This window comes from Clarias gariepinus, chromosome 6, assembly GCF_024256425.1.
Source record: "Clarias gariepinus isolate MV-2021 ecotype Netherlands chromosome 6, CGAR_prim_01v2, whole genome shotgun sequence".
NCBI lineage: Eukaryota > Metazoa > Chordata > Actinopteri > Siluriformes > Clariidae > Clarias > Clarias gariepinus.
Window position 1 is genome coordinate 16,352,985 of NC_071105.1, and position 21,928 is coordinate 16,374,912.

General features: G+C 37.3%; 1 protein-coding gene across 4 annotated transcripts in view; it reads left to right on the top strand.

Moving 5' to 3' along the window:
* The window catches only part of ptprfa (protein tyrosine phosphatase receptor type Fa), a 244,962-nt gene that overhangs the window by 156,645 nt on the left and 66,389 nt on the right, over nucleotides 1–21,928 (top strand). For all 4 annotated transcript variants that reach the window (XM_053499332.1, XM_053499336.1, XM_053499333.1 and 1 more), the window contains exons 6-10: nucleotides 1,650–1,760; nucleotides 11,019–11,288; nucleotides 16,311–16,904; nucleotides 17,073–17,206; nucleotides 18,327–18,471. In XM_053499332.1, the coding sequence (XP_053355307.1) occupies nucleotides 1,650–1,760; nucleotides 11,019–11,288; nucleotides 16,311–16,904; nucleotides 17,073–17,206; nucleotides 18,327–18,471 (1,254 nt within the window). The remainder of the gene's footprint in view (nucleotides 1–1,649; nucleotides 1,761–11,018; nucleotides 11,289–16,310; nucleotides 16,905–17,072; nucleotides 17,207–18,326; nucleotides 18,472–21,928) is intronic.

Consider the following 21,928-nt stretch of genomic DNA (forward strand, 5'->3'; position numbering starts at 1 on the left):
AATAAATTAATAATAGATTTATTGCAGTGTATTATTAAAAATGGTTTGTTTGAGGTAGATTGATTTGAAATTACATATTAAGTAGCAAAATGAGTTACATACAGTAGCATGGGAAACGGGGACTCTCATTGTTGAATCAAAACAATTGCTAATTATTCCATATAGGAAGGTATTACATAAATACTGTAGAACTAGCTGGAATATATACAGTGGAAAATAGAAATAGCTTATCATAAGGTAGTCTGGTTGTTAGTTATTACCATTCTATAAATGAGAATAAAATAAAGCAAGCATTATACCAAGCGACTTAAAGCTTAATGATTACATATAGAATCTACATAGCCAGCAAGCTCAACACAAAGGTAAGTCAACCTTGGCCACAATACCGAGGCTGTCTATTCGTCCTGTACCTTGTATTTCACTGATTATATTATTGAAAAATTGGTCCAGTGGAATAAATCTGCACATTATTAATAATTACTGTACACATGAATCATAGCTTTCAAAGTCCCGGAGACTAAAATTATAATAATTTAGTATTTAATAACTATAAGTGCAATACTGAACTTGGTGACAAATCTTCAAACTGTCCACACATCGCCTAATATTCTAATATGCAAACTTGATTGACATCAAGACTACCTTTCCACTGCACCACTCATTCAGACATAATTACATCTGAGTATGTGAAAAGAATCAGGATTATTTAAGTCTACTGGTGCCAGTTGGTGGCACAGAGGCACAGGAGAAAGCACTCACAGCTCCAGGGTGCCTAGTAGGCTCCAGGGTGCCTAGTTCAATCCTGAGCTTGTGTTATTCTCTGTGTAGAGTTTTTTTTTTTTGTTTTGTTTTTTGCAGGTTCTCCCTTTGTTTATAAGGGTTTTCTTTTGGTTGTTCGGTTTTCTCCAAGCTCCTAAGAATACAAAAAAAAAGAAAAACAGTAACAGTAGGTTGATTGGTTGCTATTAATCGTCTCTAGGTGTAGTATATGTGCCATTCTATTCACGGGGTATTCTTGACTCACATACTGTGAGGTTCGCTGACTCTTAAGCTTTCACTTTCTGCTTAACTCACGTAGACTTTTTAGGAATAACATGCAGAGATGCAAAGGAAATAAAGAAAAACAACTAGGATGTGATGGATAACCCAAAAAATCAGCCACTATATCCATACGTAATCTGACATGCAGACAATTAAAAGACACCTGTTATTTACGGTTATTCGTTAACTAATCAGTTTTAAATTTACAGGAAATTTAAAAATGACAAAAACAGATGATTATATCAGCTTATTTGTACATTTTGGCAGCAATGGCTGTATTAAAAAGGCTGCTAGTGACTTTGCCTTTAATTCAGTAAGATCCGTATGGCACCACAGACATGTTGGAACAGTCCCTAACGTAATACAGACCTGGTGGACACGAATGAATGCTTAGTCTTTTTTTTTTTTTTTGCATAGAGCACAACCCTGTAAAGACACTCTTTAGATTGAAAGCTGTCTGATTTTATTTAAAGGATGCATAAGTAGATTTGTGCCCTCTACCCATGAATCTGACTCTGATGCATCAAAAAACTCAAGTCAGGGCATGACTGTGGTCTTGTTATATAGTAATATGCCTGTGGTTGTTTGACTTGCTGTGTTGTTTTCAGGTGCGTTGCAGATAGAGAACAGCGAGGAATCAGATCAGGGAAAATACGAGTGTGTGGCGACGAACAGCGCCGGAACACGATATTCCGCTCCAGCTAATCTCTATGTCAGAGGTAAGTGATGCCCAGATTATACACGGGGGAAAATTCAACAGTGGTGCAGAATAAAATGTAAAAAAAAAAACATTCCAAGCACAAGATGACAAGTAACTAACTCAAAATGTCAAAAATGCTTTTTGTTCTCCTTCTGTTCTCTACAGCTCTACAGCTACATTTAAACCAGGATAAGAAACACATTCCCAGAAATATATATTATTTTGCCTTATATGCACTAAAAACTACATCACTCATTTCTTTTAGGGAGGATGAGTTCAACGCTCAATAGTATTGTTGCATTTTTCTTTGTTTAAATAAGTGTTTTCAAACCCAGGAGGACCACACAGACACCAATGAGATGTGGGTGATTACCTTAATCAGGTGTTTTGTAGATCGCTAAGTTCTGTAGTGCTGTTGGCCTCCAGGACTGGAGTTGTGGAATGAAGTGATCTGTGTGTCATTAGTCTTAACCTCATTGGTCTTGCACTTTTGATTGTGTCTTTGTCTTATTGAAACAGATTGTAATTTTTAGAGCCTGACAGGAAAATTGCGATTGCATTGAAAACAACTGCAGGCCTTAACATACTACATATATAGCTATGAATTTTTGTCTCGTAAGTTGGTCTTTTTAGATCAAATGAATGACGATTCAGTTACAAACTATATTTTTAATGAGTGTTAATAAGATTCTAAACCTGCAAGTGATTCGGCTTTATGTACAGATGAGGGTTATATACAAACCGGTACGGGTCAGGTCATAATCCAATACATGTTAGGTTTATGTGCAAGTGCTATAATACTGTAGCAGTATAGAGAATGAGAGAGAGAAAAGAAAGAGAGAGATCCGGGTAGGTTAAGGTTAGGATGTGGCCATCAATACCTGTAAGGGTCATTTCGATAAACATTAGGTACAGAAGAGGTACAGTAAGAGTGATGTACAAGTGAGAGAAAGAGAAGAAACACCAAAGATTTTGTACAGCTAAGGATTAGCCAGATAAATCGTATGTATTGGATAAAGATCTTAACAGTAAAGCTGAGAAACATCTATAGGTAAGGTTGAAGTTCAAATAAGGTATATGTTATGTACAGATGATACAACAATTTTATGCAACAAATTGCATATACTAAATTTACCAAGGGTGTGCCCTTGCAACACAGAGATTACATCTGAGAGTCATAGAAAAAATGTTTAAGGATTAAGTACAAATCAGACAATCACAGTATAGCCGCCAGGTATGGGTCTACTATGGTTGAGGTTAAGGTCAGGAACAAGTAAAGGAGTAGTCAGCAAGTACGATAATAAAGTAAGGTACGTAAGGTATGAGTCAGGTATCAGGTCAAGTTTTTGTACTGTACCTTTAGGAAGTAATAGAAGTTATAACATAAAGGTGAGCGACAGAAAGAAGTGAAGCTATTTGGTGTGTGCAGTGTACTTGTAAGGTTGCTGCAGGATGAAGGGGGATTTCCAGGATGAAGTCTGAATATTTCAAAGGGTATTCTTTCTTCACATGCTTCCGCTTCACACCACAGCTTGATTCCTCTTCATGATACTGTGAGCTCTGTTACCTCCTTTAGGAAAGGATTACTTTGGGACATAGTGTGGTTGTAGTCCTGGTGAGGTTTAAGATACAGATATGAGATTTGCCATAAAACAAGTTGCAACCAGTTGTAAGTGTGGTTGAACTTGAGTTTTAATAAACACCAGTATGAGTTGAGATCCTGGATACCGTCTCCATAACAGTCTGTTTTAGTGTTCAGAAGATTAGCTGGTTTGTGGCATTGTAATTAGCGATTAGCTGCATACGCTGCCGGTAAAACTTTTCGTCGCCTACCCTATATTTTAGCTTTGTTAAACAAGAGGCTCATTTTGTGTATGTAAGCTTTGCTGCGGTTTCTAGCTAGCTAGCCAACATAAGGTAATATAAGAAATCATGATCTAATATATCTAATACATCATTTTGATGCTAGCCAGAGGAGCTAACTTGGGCAAAATAGTGTGTATAGCATTGTACTATAAAGCCCTGTTGAACTCAAGATACTTACAGTACTTATACCTAAAAGTGATGGTTATGCCTTTTGGATCATATACTAGCAAAACTCTCACTCAAAAACCCACAGACAAACCCTTTACTTTGTCACACACCGTTTTGAAAAAGAGAAAAGGCCATGGTTCTTGAAATAGTGGAGACAAACAGCTTATGCTAATTTATGCTAAGAACTTTTAGAGAAATCAGCTTTTTTTTTAATTGTCCCTTTTTTTCTTAGTTTTTCTTACAAATTCTTTTATTGTTTTTTGATAACAATTTAAAACACAACTTCTGCTTGACAAAGTACAAAGCTAGCTAAAGCTAATATACTAGGAATCATCTAAGTTAGCTAATGATATGCTAGTAAGATAACACCAGTTATAATGTCTGGTTAAAAAAAACAGCTATTTTTGTCTGACTTAGGCTGAATCTGAGTCATAAATTGTAGTGCAAGAAGGATTTATGGACACATTGTTTTGTCTGACCTTATTTTACTTGTCTGAAGAAAGTGCAGACAGAGTTTGCCTTTGCTTAATGTATCATATAGTGAGTTTTGTGGTTGTTATGTGTGTGTGTGTGTGTGTGTGTGTGTGTGTGGGTGTGAATTTTGTGGTTCTTTTGTTATTTATTCCCCCATCCTGTTTACTCACCCTGATAAGAGTCAGAACCAAAAGCTCCAATAACACATGCAGAGCAGAGATCATATCCGCCGAAATGGAGACCTTTTGCTTTTGATCTGAACTCAGACCACACACCTTAAATGTGCCAACAGATGGAACACACACTCAGAACCTTGGCCTTTTGATGACATTCAATATATATTTATGAGTCTGTAATCGGGATCAAATTCCCTATTTGTAACCTGCATATGTGTGTGAGTGTGTGAGTGTGTGTGTGTGTGTGTGTGAGTGTGTGTGTACAGTATGCGCCTAAATGTGGTCTGAACTACCTCTTTGTTTTAGATGTGAATACATCTCCTATATACTGTATGTGTATATATATGTCCATACTATATAACATGTATGAAGTTTTATTTCAGTTTAATGTGCGCTTTGATGAACTTTCCTAACCTCCTCTCTCTACAGGTGTGTAAAACTTCCATCAGTGTGTGGGCCGCTGTGTGTGTGTGGGTGGCCGCTCTTCTTCTTCTTGGTGCACTTCAGCCTTTCTCTTTTCTTTTTTTTTTTTAAGCTGTTTATATGATGCGGTTTACTTTATTCTCACCTTTGTAGGCAGGCGTGTCTCTATCTCTGTGTGTGTTTTCTGCTCCTAGTCCATATCTTCAGGTTAGAACTTGGCATATACACACTCTGTATATGAGGCTGTTCATTGCTGAAATGCTTATCCTGTTCCATAACCATCTGTGCATGGTCACAGTCATCCTCACGTGCCTTATTACCATTTGCAGAACCACAAGCAGCCACTTGAGGGTTCCTGCCTTCTCACTACTGTATTAGTGCTGATGCTTAGAAATGTCGAGTCTTGTGTGTGTCTCTGTTGATGAGTAGGACAAAGCATGAAAACCATTAAATGTTCAGATAAAGTTATATACAGGACAGCATATGAAGTAATTAGAGTAAAGAATAACGTGTGCCAATGTAAGTTTCCCTTAAACCATCTTTACATCTTAAAGAGAAGTATGTGTATGTAAAAGTGTGTATGTGTGCTTGACCTTGGAGCTTCAGCGCTCTGTGTCCTCATGTTCTTATCACTCGTCTCTTTGATGGATAAGCAGAATATTTGCCTGTTTCACTCTCTCTGTTTCTCCTTGTCTTCTCATTCTCCCTACTTTCCTTTATTCTCTCTCTCTCTCTCTCTCTCTCTCTCTCTCTTTCCTTCCCTCCTTTCGTCTCCATTGCATCCTGCCATCAACACTCACTCCACTCCTCACTCTCAGACCAGCGGGAAGGTGGGTTCCTTTCTTTCTCCTTCTCTTCGTCTACATGGAAGGCCTGTGAATCGCAGTCAGGCTTTCCTCTTCGTCCCCACCCTGGGACGCTCCTTCAACTTAACTGTCCCTCCCCTGCCTTTGCCTCCTTGTTTCCTTCTCAACAACAATTCCGACTTGATTTGCACCCAAAATTTTCCCTAACACTTTTTGCATGCTGCATGAGTGCTCTGCCTTTTAATTACTTGGTCATGCATGTTGATATTTTCTCTTCTGTGCATATCACCACATTGCATGTTCTATTGGTTATATAAACATGTCAAATTTATAAAGAGTTTTTTGTCCCTTAACTTAAAGTTCCAGTTGGTCTCTTTTATGTTTCTTGTAGTGAGAAAAGCCAGGCAGAATTAGTTATTATACTTTTAAATGGGCATCAATCACTAATGCTAAGGGCACTTTAAAAACGGAAAGCATGGTGTTGAAGCCATGCTCTTTAGTTGGAATGAACGGAATACCCTAAGCAGAGACAGGTGTCTGCATGTACGATTCAGATTTCTAGTGAACGCAAAAATTCTGAAAAGTTCACTTGGCAGTTTCTACAGCTATCTTATCTGAAAATTTTTTAATTGGGCACGTTGTCCCCCTTAAGTTAAATGGGCACGAACCCTCTGGTCTTTGTTGTGGATGAAGGCATTTATTAGACAGTGACAGAAGAATATATTACTCACTCAAGGGCAAGTGTAAGCTTAATACCCAACACCTTTAATTGTAAAATCCAAAAATCTGGGATCAAATCTGGGAATTCTTTCTAATATTATTCCCTAAAATGTTTTTTTTTTTTTTTTTACTTTTGGTTTAATATGGAAAGGAATTTAGGTGTCAATACTGTAACATTGTAATTTGATGGGCATTTGAACATATTAACTTTTTTTAATCAATATGTACAGTAACTATGTGCCAACATTTACCCAAATGGTATGTTATTTCTCATAAACAGGGTGTTTTCGCAATGTCACAAGGCATTAAATCTTCAAGGTCAAACAGCAAAACTTGTTTACGGATGAGTCTCCCGATTGCAAAGTGTAATTATCCTCCCTTTTCGTAGCTTAGAGCATTTGAGGATGGGATGTATTATTATCGTGTGAGTGAAAGCCAAAGAGCCTTTTGAGTTGGCAAGTGTTTAAGCCGGATAAAGAAGAACTGATTGTTTAGTTTGGAAGGGGCCATGTTGGTTCTGGCTCCAGCTATTAAAAACAATCCTGAAATAAGTGCAGAGAGAAAGCCTGTCTCTCTGGCGTACATATGTTCTATGATCCGTCTCTGTAAGCCAGGGTTCCGGTTCAGCGAAAACTACATGTTAGAATAACACCTTTATTTTGAATTACATCTAAAACTTAAAATTACTATGCTTTTGTTTTACCGCAGTCATTAATGCTCATCTTTTCATTAATCTTTAGTTTTATCCCATTGATGCAGACCTGCTGGTTTATGCTAGCGCCATGATTTCACATTAGAGTTTTTTATCTCTTGGAAAGGCAGAGTGCTTGCTTGGTTCAAGGCTTGTTTTGCCCTGCTTTCTGAAGATCAAGGTTGTTTTCTGATCAATGCAAAGAATTCTCATTTCTGATTAGACTCGAGGTTCTGTTGTTCTGTCCTCCATTAATGGCCAGTTTTGCTTGTTTATTTATTTATTCAGCCATTTATTCAGTCACTGGTGCATGCTCAGTTGATTGTGACTTTGCTTCTTGTTTGTGATGCTGTCTGACATGCTTGAGAAAGTGTCTGTGTGTGTTTGTGTTTGTCTCTAGACCATCCGACCCTCTAATTTTCTGCATCTCCTTCCAGCATTTCCTCTGCATTTTCCTCTCTCCTCTTCCTTTAGCATGCTTACTAGACTAGACTGTGTGTCTGCATTTCTAACAGCTCACTTCAAAAGCTGCCCTTTTCACTACAAAATGAGGTGGTGGTGTTTTGGGCCATCACATTCTCTTCACGAACTCACTTAAAACAAATAAATCTCAGCCATCATAACATGTCCATCCTCCACGTCCATGATGTCCATAGGTAACATCTGTCTTCTGTGTGTCTGATAACTAATGTGAATTAACATGGACTAACGTGGTCTCTTCTTCCTCCTCCTTTACCCTCCAGCCAGTGTGCTGAGACTGTGCATTGTCTCACACACTGACTAACACCTCTGCCTGACCTTTGCTTGCTGAAAGATAAATTCATACAATCCAGACTTGTCTATACAAGTTTATTGGCATAAACATTAGTAAAGAAAAAAGATACACTGCCCAAATATAAAATGGGGAAAATAAATATCCTAAAATTAAAAGGGAAAAAAGAGACATGGGACAAAAATTAAGACAGTGGAAACATAAAAAGGACAAAGACACATCACCTCAAACATATGGTGTACTGTAGTGGTAGGTAAAAGCACTGATACAAAAGTTAAATGTTTTAATGGCATTCTCAAAATCAAGATAATAGGAATTTGCTATGAAATAAATAATATTTAACATGAAGTCCTTTATTACTGGTCAAACAGACATCTACATTACTTTGGTGTCACTCGTTCAATCCATGCCTGCTTGATCCCTGAAGATCATGCACAGAAGATCATTTCTTGACTGCTACTGCCTTCTCCACCATTGTCCAACAGTTTCTGGGGATGATTAGGCCATGGCTCCTATGGAAGCTGAGTACCATTGTTATTTAGCCAGTTTTTCTCTAGTTTTCCAGGTAACTCTTCAACCAGAAAGGCTAGAACTAATTAGTGACATCTGTTGTTTAGTGCACAGGGAGAACTACAGTATAATGCATGGCACATGATGTCTTAATACTTTAGACATCTACTGTATAAAAGGAAATAGAAACATTTTGGGGAAATAGAAACATAAAGTGTGTGGGGGGGTAAATGTTGACCCAACCTTAAAAAAGAGAAAGTGACAAAACAAGCAAAATATGTAAAAAATAAAAAAAATAAAAAAATGGTACAGTCTATTATGCAAACATAACACCTTTAGTGGGCCAAACATTGGGTCAAAAGGGGATAAAGAACATTGACCCAAACATAATAAAAAAGAAAAGCACATAAAGCACTAGACATAAAATTGGAAACATAATGCAAACATATTAAGCTGGAAAAGAACAAGGATAAACAAAAATAGAAACACTGATCTGAGTATAAATACCAAAGAAAATGAAATATGGACCAAACATATTAAGAAACATTAAGAGGTTTATTTGGTTCTGAGACAGACAATGCTTTGTGTAATCTCCCACAGTGATTAAACATCCTGACAAAGTGACATTTAACAGCTCAGTTTTCACTTTCTGGGTTTTTTTATGGTGCACAGCCAGGTGCAGGTGATAAGGCGCCACTGTGTCTCAGCTGCTGTACTATCAAACCAATGCCTCTCTGTTCTGCTTTCCCTCAGGGGATAAAAAAACCCTCCAATCTAAAATGGCATTCAAGTCACGTTAACACGGGCGATTAATAATCACCTTGCTTGCTGATATGTCTATACCCCAGCTTTGCCATGCTAAATAAGTTTAGATCTTGCTTTGGAACAGGAGCTTAAGAAATATGCAGATTTTCATTCCTGTTTGCCCAGGCACGTCTGTAAGACTATTTTAATATTTTAAGTTAAAACATTGAGAAACTTGCCATAAATATCTAAATAAAATTTCTTTGTTTAATTCTAAGCAGATATACTAAACTGATCAGCCGCAACAATAAATAGATTAGCTTCAAACAGGGTCTCTGGGGGTGTGGTGGGGGTGTCTGGGAGCAGGAACCAGGGCGTTAGCGGCGAACACTTTGAGTGCTGTGGGTTGCAGGGTGGAGTGGGCATGTTTGTGGAAGACAGCCCATGGGTGCTTAATTGGGTTTGGGATCTGGCGAGTTTGGAGGTCAGGTCAGGGCCTTGGGTTCTTTACCCAGTGCATGCATGGGCCCAGCAGGCATTCCGTTGTTTTTTAATCATGGACAGCACTGCATTTGTTCAGCAATTTATGCTGCGTTTGTTATTCCTGTTGGATCGGACCGGAAGGGCTGGCCTTGGGTGTCCATGGTCCTTTTATCATTTCACTGGTGCATAGTTGGTGATCAATGTTGTTCAGTTCACCAGGCAGTGGTGTCAATATTATGGTTATATAATAGGTGTATATTTACTTCATTTTGTTTCAATTAACCAATCTTTAAATTGGTTCACAGACACTGTGTTGAATAGAATGATGAGAGCCTCTGTGTTGTTCATTAATGCTATAGTGGCTAATGCAGTCATGCTTAACCCTGCCGGTTCAGGTTTTCTTGTGCTGTAAAAACACTTTCAATCAAAATAGCAAGAAGTACACATTAATCACAAGCCAGTTTTTGTAACAGCAGGAGTACAAGATCTACAGGGTGTCTCAAAGGTCTCTATTAATTCCATAGAAATTAATATTTTAAGCAAAATTAAACTTATTTTACAAAACATTCTGTACATGTTTGCCTTTTTTTTTTGTAAATCTCTTCCACTCATGATCAAATCATGCAACACATCTGATTTAATGCATCTAATTACATTTCTAATTTGTTTCTTTAATTGTTTCATTAATGTTTGTTCTGTAACTTTATCCTGAGATACTTTAGTCAAAGGCATTCTTAAAAGCTAATTTCCCTAATGTATGGAGACTTTTAGGACACCTTGTAGTGTCCAATCCCCTGTTCCACCCTTGAAAATAAGATAGTAGAGCTCATAATACAGAAAGCAATATGGTGTCTCAGAAGACCTTTCCTTCACAGCTTACATTTCATGATTGTAATTAACGCTGCAGCAGCTCGTGTTTTTAATGTGCAGGGAGAGTGCAGTAATGTCCATTCAGAAAACGCCTATAATGTGGAAAGCTTGGCAGGGAAACCCAGGAGAGATAACAATAAAGATCCACTCAGCAAAAGACTCAGCAGGGAACTGCAGAACATTGCATTTTACATTATTGTACAGTCCAGTTAACGTTCTATGGCAGCACTTTGCCTAATGGCCAAAGTTCAAGCAAAGTCTAATGGAAACGTTAAATGCTGCAATGTTCAATCGCCTAGTGACACAGGACACCTAGTGTGATGAAATTATCAACTATAACTTGAAAACAAAGGTTATACACAATAAAACATTGGTTTCTGCTTTCCCAGTCAAGTTTGTAAAAAAAATTTCTAACAAAACTGTAACAGTTCAGTAAAAAAAAAACATTTATAGCATTCATCTGATAAAATAAATACCACTTACTATAGCTTGCCATGAGTCATGCTGCAAGTCCTGTTTACTGTGTTCCCGTCCTTTTCTTGTTTGTTCACCTCTTCTTGTCCTTCTTTAACAGTCAGGCGAGTTCCACCCCGCTTCTCCATTCCCCCCACCAACCATGAGGTGATGCCTGGTGGCAGCATCAACCTTACATGCGTCGCTGTCGGTGCCCCAATGCCTTTTGTCAAGTGGATGAAGGGTGAAACGGAGCTGACCAAAGAAGAAGAGATGCCCATCGGACGCAACGTCCTGGAGCTGAACAACATCCGCCAATCGGCCAACTACACCTGCGTGGCAATGTCATCACTGGGCATAATCGAGACGACTGCCCAAATCATCGTCAAAGGTAAGAGTCACATAAAATGACATAATACTCAGAGTCAGTGACTAGAAAAAATGTCAAGCTTATGGGACACAACAGAGAAATATTCTGATTAGAGTAGATTATTACAATTGAATTATATATATTGAAATTCAGACACCAATATTTTTGCTCAGTATGGCTCTACATGTTTGGCTACCAATTTCTCTAACTTGAAGAAACGACAAGAACAGCAGACCAGAATTAAAAACCAAACACTCCTTACAGTGCCTTAGAGAACAAAAGTACGGTAGCCGAGAAGTGCAAAACTAAATAACAAAACCCAAAACAAAATAAATAATAAAAAAAATAACAAAACCTAAAAAAAAATAACAAATTTAAAAACAAAATAACAAGACCCAAAACAAAATAACAAAACCCAAAACAAAATAACTAATTTAAAAACAATATAACAAACCGAAAACAATATAAATCCAAAAACAAAATACGAAACCAAAACAAAACCGAAAACAAATTAACAAATTCAAAAACAATAAAACAAACCCTGAAAAAAACTAAATAAATCCAAAAACAAAATAACAAAACCGAAAACAAAATAACAAATTCAAAACAAAATAACAAATTAAAAAACAATATAACAAAATCCAAAACAAAATAATAAATCGGGTTTGGTATTTTGTTTTAGGTTTTGTTATTTTGTTTTTACATTTCTTACTTTGTTTTGAGTTTTGTTAATTTGTTTTGCACTTTTCAGCCACTGTACAAAAGTCTTTAGAATGTCAATAAAAAAATTATATATATTTAGACTTAATAGGTATTAAAAATATACATGGGCTGTTTGATTGTGTAAAATAACAGAACAGTGAGAGTGAGAATAAAAACTACCTTTATTTCTCTATATAATCCCCTGCTACACTAATGCACTTATCCCAGCTTTCCAGTAGTGCTTGGTTACCATCAGTAATGTAAAAGTGGTGTTTGTGAATTTTTGTGTGTACAATTCACACAGACAAATGTGTCTCTTCCTCAAGTTGGTCACAAATTATCAGAATATTTTTAAGGATTAGGCATTCCACTGAATGGTTATGGGAGCGACTGCACTGGGCTCTGAGCCACCTCAGCTAAGATCATTTACAGCCGAATGGCCTTCTTTAAAATGTTTGCACAATTCAATTGTTTTACTGTGACAAAAAATCTCATCATCATACTGTGGTGATACTGTAATACATAAGATATTTCATCACAAGTCCTAGTCTGACTGAAACACCCCTTATGTGTGTATGCTTGTATAGCAGTACAGACTTACTGTACTGTCCTTTAACAATAACTGAACATGCAGACTTTATTGTCTAAATAACTGGCAAGGAAAATGAGTACACCCTAAGTGAACATGTCAAAACTGTGTCCAAATGTCAATATTTTGTGTGAGTGCCATTGTTATCTAGCACGGCCTTAATCCTCCTGGGCATGGAATTCACCAGAGCTGCACATGTTGCTGGGATCCTCTTCCACTCCTCCATAATGATATCACAGAGCTGCTGGATGTTAGACACATGGCGCATTCGCCTCCTTCCGCTCGAGGACGCACCACAGGTGCTCAATAGGATTAAGGTCTGGAGACATAGTTGGCCACTGACAAACACATGAACATGATAAATAGGACATGCGACTTTGCATATTTAAAGATGTACAGCTAACAATAATGGCTGTATGTTGAGTTATTTTTAGAGGACAGTAAATCTTTATGGTTATACAAGCTTCTCATTGCATACTCTATAGTATAATATTCAAGTCTATAATCTATTTCTATATCTATAATATACTGTATATCTATAAATATATCCAAGTTTCATTTCTATAGTATTTTCCTTTAAGAATATATACTAAAATGTTTTCTAAAATTAGAAAGGTACAGTATATTTATTTAACATTAAGACAATTTAGTTAGTCAACTTCTTTAACATTTCAAAAACAGTTATGGCTGATTTATTTACATTATTATTTTAACAGCTTAGCTAGCTGACATGACAGGTTGTTGAGTTGCTGCGGTGCTTAGTTATTTTAGTTAGCTATATGGGTATTGTAATGAGTTTTGCCTTCTCATGCTGCTTTCAGTCATTAGGAGCATGCTGTTTTAACCTCCTAAGACCGAATCTCTAATCTTGTGTACCTTGTAATTTTTCATTGATGTTTCTATTTTTACGTGCATGATAATTGAACTTTATTAATGTGTTGAAACAGAAGAAGCTTGACAAATGAAGAAGACCCAACAGTCCTCATATGAGAATCTTACCGAGATATACACACAATGTAGTCGTAATATCCTCATATGATTACAGGTTAAATACACATTGTGAAATCATGAAAAAATTGTTAAACAATTTTTTGTTAGACCTTTGCACTGCACATTTAGCCATAATAAGAAGTTTAAAATAAATATTTAAGTATGGCCTAAAAAGGAAAAAAGACATCTCAGACACCCCTGTCATTGACTTCACATGACATTTGATTAAGCACTTACTTGTTCATCTATGGCGATAGAGAAATCGACCTGATCTGCTCTCAGAACAGTTATGTTGTTCTCTCCCAGCTGTGGCTACAAATCTTCAAAAATGTCTTGTTAATAATGAAGGCTGTATGATTCCCACAGCTCTCTACCACACAGCGTGTGCCATCATCTCATCAATCTTTCATCAGTGTTGAAATATGAGGAATATCATTTCAGAGTGATGAATAACTGAATAATTTTGCTGCCTCCTTCTTTGAGCATTGGTTTTCATTCCTAAACCAAAGTGAATCTATTCATCTAAATTAAAGGTGTTATTTAAAACTATGTCTTGATGAGAGCGGTCTGAGCTTGTTGCATTGTTCATCACATGCTAACAATATTGGCGCTCAGCCCAGACATGCTCTTCCTTGTCTCTGAGGTTTAAGACGGTGTGAGACACCAAGAAATCAACAGGAATCGAACACAGCGTGATGATGATTTTGGGCTACGTGTTGGCAATAGCCATCTGGTTCTTATAATTATGTTGGTATTTTAAGGCAGGAGATTATGAAATGGGTGAGTTTCAGATGTTTTTATAAATTTTTTTTTTCAGTTTTGATCATAACTACAGACACAGTAGGGATCAAAAGATTGAGGACAAGATGTATTTAAATGAGGAGACACAAGTAAAAAAAATTACTTGATGCGACCACAATGTGCAATAACGTGGTACTGGCTCTGAATAAGGCACAAGGTTTTAAAGCCAATGTGAAATGGAAATGTGAATCCAAAGGCTTGGGATTTAAGTAGCATAATGCAAGTTCAGGAGGATATCTATAATTATTTTTAAATGAGGATACTCTATTTTACTCCAATTAAAATCCATTGAATTGAGCTCTTTTGTATAAAGAATGTAAAAATTCTTGTAAAAATTTATATATATATATATATATATATATATATATATATATATATGATTGTTTATTTCCTATGCCAAATCATCAATGTTAGTATTATAAATAGTTATTCCAGGAATATTTTTGCCATCCTGTGATCAGATTAATGGCTTCTTTTAAGTTAACCCAGTGACAACAATAAGTGAAGCAGTTTGTAGGGAAAATATTGATCAGCGCCTAATTAGGATGTTATTAATTGGGTCATAAACTCTAGTACCTAATAAATAAAAAAACAAAACTATTGTCAAATTATACATTTGAATTAATTGTATAATTATTTATTACTGCAGAGATTTTCTGCTCAAGCAATATGGATAACAACTTTGGCATTTAAAAGCAAAATAAACCACACAGTAAAATATTATTACAAGGAAAGTTCAAGTCAAAGTGGGACTTCTGATTGTGTAGAATAACAGAGCAACGTTCTGAGAGTAAAAACGATCGGACAGATTTCTGTATGTCTGAAATGCTGATCTCCCAAGAACTAATAATCAAGCAAGAAAATATTGTAAAAGGGTGTGTGAAGAAGTGGCCTTTATGACATGGTTATGTTTAATAAAAAAATGTAAAAAGCCAGGAAGTTTTTTATGCTGAAGAATAATTCACCATAAATCTTTCAGGTTTTATTAGACTTACTGTAAAGTTGTTATTATTATTATTATTATTATTATTATTTTTACACTCTTCTCCTTCACCTTTCACATGCAGCAGATGAAATTTGAGACTTAAGCTACATGCAGCTGGGCATTTCAACATTTTTCTCCCACCCTCTTTAACGCTGTTACCTTGTACACTTACACATCCATCCGGTCCTCTGACAGCAGCACAATCACATGCAACATGAAAAAACAGCGGTTTAGAGTCATTTTCTCCTGCAATTTTATTACAATACGGGCACTTTACTGCTCTCCTGTGGAAACACAGTATTCTGAGCAGCGGTCCATTACCCCAAGCCAAAGTGATGATAATGGCCGTGTTTACCATGGGAAAAAGACATTTTTTAGTGCAACGCCTCTGCATTTTATGTCAAATGCACAGTAGATGACCTGCAGTCAGAGCCCACAGTGCCTGTGCTTTGGTGTTAGATAACCGCATTAAAATGGTTGCAATTAAGCATTATGGAGTACATTTGTACAATGTATGAATTATGAAATACACAAGATCAAATGACTTTTAAATATATTTTAAAAACCTTAATAATAATAATAATAATAATAATAATAATAGTAATCCACAAAAATTACTGATATTTTTTATTTTTCAATTATATCAATAAAGCTTTGCTTTTATATGTATACAGTTATATCAGTCAATATCACAAATTATATTTATAATCACTATTGGAGGAAATCATGTCTTTCAACTTTGTTAAAGAATGCCTATTAGAATGGAATAAACCACAAAAAAGGATCAGTATGAGAAGCAGAGGGTTTATTAAACATTATATATAACATTCCAGATGCAAAAATACTAATTCATTACAGCAGTCAGATGTTAATACTTTTAATAGACAGACCTCCTTCATTGGTTTAAATATGCATTCAGTAGCCCCAAAAAGCTCATATTGCCATTGACCCTGTGCATACTGTATGTGTGTTCCAGCTCTCCCTCGTTCCCCCATCTCTCTAATGGTGACTGAAACCACAGCGACCAGCGTGACTCTGACATGGGATTCTGGGAACCCAGAGCCAGTCTCATATTATGTCATTCAGTATCGTGCCAAACTTTCTGACAACGGCGGTTTCCAGGAAGTGGATGGGGTGGCATCGACACGGTACAGCATCGGTGGTTTGAGTCCATTCTCACCATACGAGTTCCGAGTCATGGCTGTGAACAACGTGGGGCGTGGTATGCCCAGCTCATCTGTGGAAACACGGACTGGTGAGCAGGCACCATCGTCTCCTCCGCTGCGGGTGCGGGCCAGGATGCTGAGCTCAAGCACGGCGCTGGTGCAGTGGGAGCCACCTGAGGAGCCAAACGGCCTCATCAGGGGCTACAGAGTTTATTACACGCACGACGCACACTCATATGCGCCACTTAGTGCCTGGTACAAGCACAACACGGCTGACGCGGCACAGCTGGCCACCATCTCAAACCTGGTGCCTGGTACCACGTACAGCCTGCGGGTGCTGGCATTCACTGCTGTGGGAGATGGACCACCATCACAAACACTGCAGATTAAAACACTGCAGGGAGGTAAGCGAGATAAGTGAGTGTGTTAAAGTGTGTGTGAGAGTGTCTGGGTATGCTGATGGGAGCCAACAGCTTAGATTGGATTGGTGTGTCAGGACCTTATAAGCCCAGGTGTGTGTGTGTGTGTGTGGGTGTGTGTAAGTTGTGAGGCTGACTATGTGTTTCATGCAGTTCCAGCCCAGCCAAGTGAATTCGAGGCAGAGGCAGAGCTTGACACTCGGATCATGCTGCGCTGGCTTTGGCCTGTTCAGGACCAAATCATTAAATATGAGCTCACCTACTGGGAAGCCGACTCTGGACACAAGGTATACAGACACACAGTTTTTAGTTTTGAACTAGAATTTCCGTTCTAATGTAGTTTACAGGTTTAAAGGGAAGGAGGTATATAATCATACCAGTAAGGATTTGCATGCCTGAACCGTAACACTAGATAAAACAGGTGCATCTCATTGTTAAAATCCATTTTATACTAAAAAGTAAAGCAAATTGCAACGATTAAACACTGTCATGTCGTGTTTAATGGTAGTCAGGGGTAACTCAGGGGCATTGGACTACGGTTCGGAAGGTCCGAGGTACAAATCCCATGAACACCAAGTTGTCCCTGTTGGTGCCTTAAGCAAGACCCTTAGCCCTCAATTGCTCTTATGTTTAATGAGTTAAAAAAATTTTTTACGTAAACCTACATTTTTCTTTACGTAAATCTAGCCTAAATGTAGTTGTTGGTAATGATGCACCAATTGCTACTACAATTTCCTTCGCACAAAAAAAATGGTGTAGTCTCTCCTCAGTCCAGAGACATGTACAGGATTAAGAGGTATAGATGATAAGTGAGTGAGTATTTATTTATTTTTAAGAACTTTAATTGATAGCATGCAAAACCTTTTTGTAACTTTTATAAAAAATTCTTTTAGATGTATATAATAATGTGTAGGCTATTAAGTAACTTTACTACATTTTCACCCAAACTGCATGGGGTTACAAGATTTTCAATTCAACAGTAAGGGTGAAGGCGCTCCTTAAACTGCTGCGCATGCAGGAATAAAGTGCAAACACACATGTTTGGCTAGTGCCACTATGATTGAAACAAGAGTACACACCTCCCTCCTGAGAGCTCGCAGCTGTGGTGGGATTGAATCTCGTGATCTCTAACTAACAGGCCAGTTGTGTTTCTGTTGTGCCACACAAGTCGTGCAATAAGCTATATCAGTTGGTTACTGTACTGTATATCTGAAGCTGCTCAGCTGATCACCGCTCATGGCCAATCAAGCTGAAAATCGTCTAATTCTGATCGATTAGTGCATCTCTAGTTGCTGAATTATGTTTGACATAAAATGAAAGGAAACTATGTGACTTTTTTGCTATTTTACGAGGAGCAGTTCCATTAAAAGCTACGACTCTCGTGTTGATTTTGTCTTTGTCTCCCAGAATCATGTGACCTTCGATCCGGCTGGTTCGTACGCAGTGGAAGGCCTGAAGCCGGACACTCTGTATAAGTTCACACTGGCTGCACGCTCCGGAATGGGTTTGGGCTTGTACACACAGCCCGTTGAGGCCCGCACAGCCCAGTCCAGTAAGTACCACACGCACAGGCACATAAATACACTCCAAATATGCCCCATACATACAATCTGCACACATTTCGATTACACTATTTCATATAATCACCGTTTCTTTCTGTGTAGCATTGTTTCATTATTATCTGTTCTGAGTCATGCTCATTTCATTTCTCTGCTTTAATACCAGTGCACATTCCTCATCAGCGTGACTGGTGATGAATGAGTGAATGCTCATGATTTTGTGCTCTGTCTTTTTTTGCACTTTTATACTTTTATGTATAAAAAGCATCACGTATATGTGAAAAAAAAAACCTGACGTGTAAAGAACCCTAGGTTCACTTTAGATTTTATCTACACAGTTCGAAATTTTTCTCCAGACGCTTCAGCTTTTCATCTCTCCCAGCCATTATTGTGTTATTGTGGCACATCTTTTTTTGGTTTGTTTGTTTGTTTTTTTATCAGTGATGTCAGAGTGACGGGTGTGTTCAGTCTAATCTAACTCTTCCAATCTTCCATCACTCACGCCGAAGTGTTTATGACAGTTTGGGGAAAATCATGCCTTATTCTGGGGCTTTGTGTGTGTGTGTGTGTGTGTGTGTGTGTGTGTGTGTGTGTGTGCAGGTGTTCATTGGCAGCGATAGGCATGACCTCAATATTGACTCTCCCACCCCCTCTTCCTTCATATTTTGTCCAGTCTTTCTGTCTTTTTAAGAATGAATACCTTCACCTTAATTAGTCCACATTTTCTCTTGCTTTTACTTAGTCTTCCATTCGTTTCACTTGGATTCATTCTGTCTCACTTATCTCTTATCTCATCATCCATTTTTGCATTCCATCCATCGCCCATACTTTATTTGTCTCTCAGCCTTACCCCCCCCCCTGCGTTCTCCCTTTTCTCCCTCTCTCTCTTGTCTCTCTATAGCACTCTCTAACTCCTTTTTCACTTTTGCCCCTCAATTTTTATCTCTCTCACCCTTATCTTCTCGAGGACCATTCCCACATTCCTTCACACTCTTTTTCCTTTCTCTTTTTCCTTTGCCTTTTCAAAGGGTTACCATCCTGGCCCCTCACGCTCACAGGAGCACATCGGGACACGTGTTTTAGCGCTTTGTCTGGAGTCAAACCACCATCGAAACTGCTTGATGATTATCAGCTCAGCAACATTAGTGTTTACCTGCAGAGTCAGGAACAAACCCACTCAGACATCCCGCGAGTCGCTGTTATTTCACCACTTATTAAACAACAATACAGTTGATCTTAGTACTGATGTTTTTTAAAGTAGAATCCAGATCTTTTTTTTCCCATATTTTTCTTCCAAAGAGTCAGACTTTCATTAGGATATATATATTTTTTTTGCCTCTTTTACACAGTGACCCACGAATCATTCAAGCATAAAAAACGTCTTAAATATATATAGACCAGTAAGAAACAGGTGCAAAAGATCAGGCTGGTGATCATACTGGTGATGCTGAATGCCATGTGGCTAGAACAAACGAGAGGGGAAATGAGGTTGCTGTTGTGGTTGTAACATAAACAACTGACTTTTAAATCGTTGTTTTTTTCATCACAGCAAAACTAGTGCTTACCTGCAGTGGCAGTCTCAAAGCTACTTAGAGCTTCATCAAGTCATTTTCATTCCATCACTTATTAAACACTAATACAGTTGATCTTAGTAACAATATTTCCTCAACTAGATTCTACATCTTTTTACCAATATGAATGCAGCATTGCCTTTTTACTGAGAAAAGAGAGAAACAGGAAGAATGGTGTGTCACTTGTAAATCTGCATTCTTACCCAGCAACCATTTCCTGGCATGGCCTGTTTAATACCTTGGAAATAATTTATACAAGATTCTACATACAGTACAGTACCTGTATGCTGATTACAATGATTTATAGCACAATGTGATTGAATTCTCAGATCACAAGGTTGACAGGTTTATTTTAATGCACTCCTTCCAGTGCATTAGCATTTCCATAGTAACATCTCATTCATATAATTTAAAGCTAATCATTGAGTTTAAAAAAGGTAATTGAGGGCACCTCTTGAAGGTAATGACACAAAAAATGTTTAATGTTACAGAGAAATAGGAGCAGAATTCTTCAAACAACTGTACCAGTGTTATGCACATTTCATAACATTAAGCAGTTAGAAATTGCATTTAGTAATAAATAAAAAATTGTAACTGTTGGTAAATACCTGTGGGATAAAAAGAAGCATGTTGTTTTATTTATTACCATGTAAGCAGGTGCAGTGAAAGGAATTGTCAGGAGTGCAGCAGCAGATGGTGTTAAATTAAGTAATGGGACACAGGAATTGTGGACCCTACTGTGTATACTTGAGGTCAGAAGTTTACATATCCATAAATAAATATAATATGTGCACATTTGTGTACTGTTCAGTATACTCCTAAATATCAAAATGATATGTTACCCATACATGTAACTACAGGTAAACGATATATTATAAATAACACACATACATATACAAATACACTCCATGTCAGGTAATCAGAGAGTGAATCACAGAGGAGAAATTGAAATAACTTATAAAAGTTAAGATTAATTTATCTTAAAACGACTCCAACACTTTAAAAATTCACTTATACCACTTTAGCATTGTTATTTCAATGGCAAAAATATGAAGTAATCCCAGTAAAAAAAAAAAAATCAGTTTTACTTTTTTAAATTAAAATCTATTGGTGCAAGGCTTTGTTTACATCAAGCAAATATTTTATTAGTAGCTTATGTATCTTATATATAGATTATTACTGTATATATATTTATATAATACAAAAAGATAAGATACTGTATATCTTATCATATATATATTGGTCAAACTCGAGAAAATTAGAATATCGTGCAAAAGTTAATTTATTTTCAGTAATGCAACCTAAAGGTGAAACTAATATATGAGATAGACTCATTACATGCAAAGTAAGATAGTTCAAGCCGTGATTTGTCATAATTAAGATGATTATGGCTTACAGCTCATGAAATCCCCAAATCTACAATGTCAGAAAATTAGAATACTGTGAAAAGGTTCAATATTCTAGGCTCAAAGTGTTCCACTCTAATCAGTTAATTAAGCCATAACACCTGCAAATGGTTCCTGAGCCTTTAAATGGTCTCTCAGTCTAATTCAGTAGGAAGCACAATCATAGGAAAGACTGCTGACCTGACAGTTGTGCAGAAAGCCTTCATTGACATCCTCCACAAGGAGCCAAAGCCTCAAAAAGTAATTGCAAAAGAAGTTGGATGTTCCCAAAGTGCTGTATCAAAGGACAATAATAGAAAGTTATGTGGAAGGGAAAAGTGTGAAAGAAAAAGGTGCACAAGCAGCAGGGATGACTGCAGCCTGCAGAGGATTTTTAAGAAAAGGCCATTCAAAAGTGTTGGGGACTTTCACAAGGAGTGGGCTGAGACTGGAGTCAGTGCATCAGGAGCCACCACACTCAGATGGATCCTGGA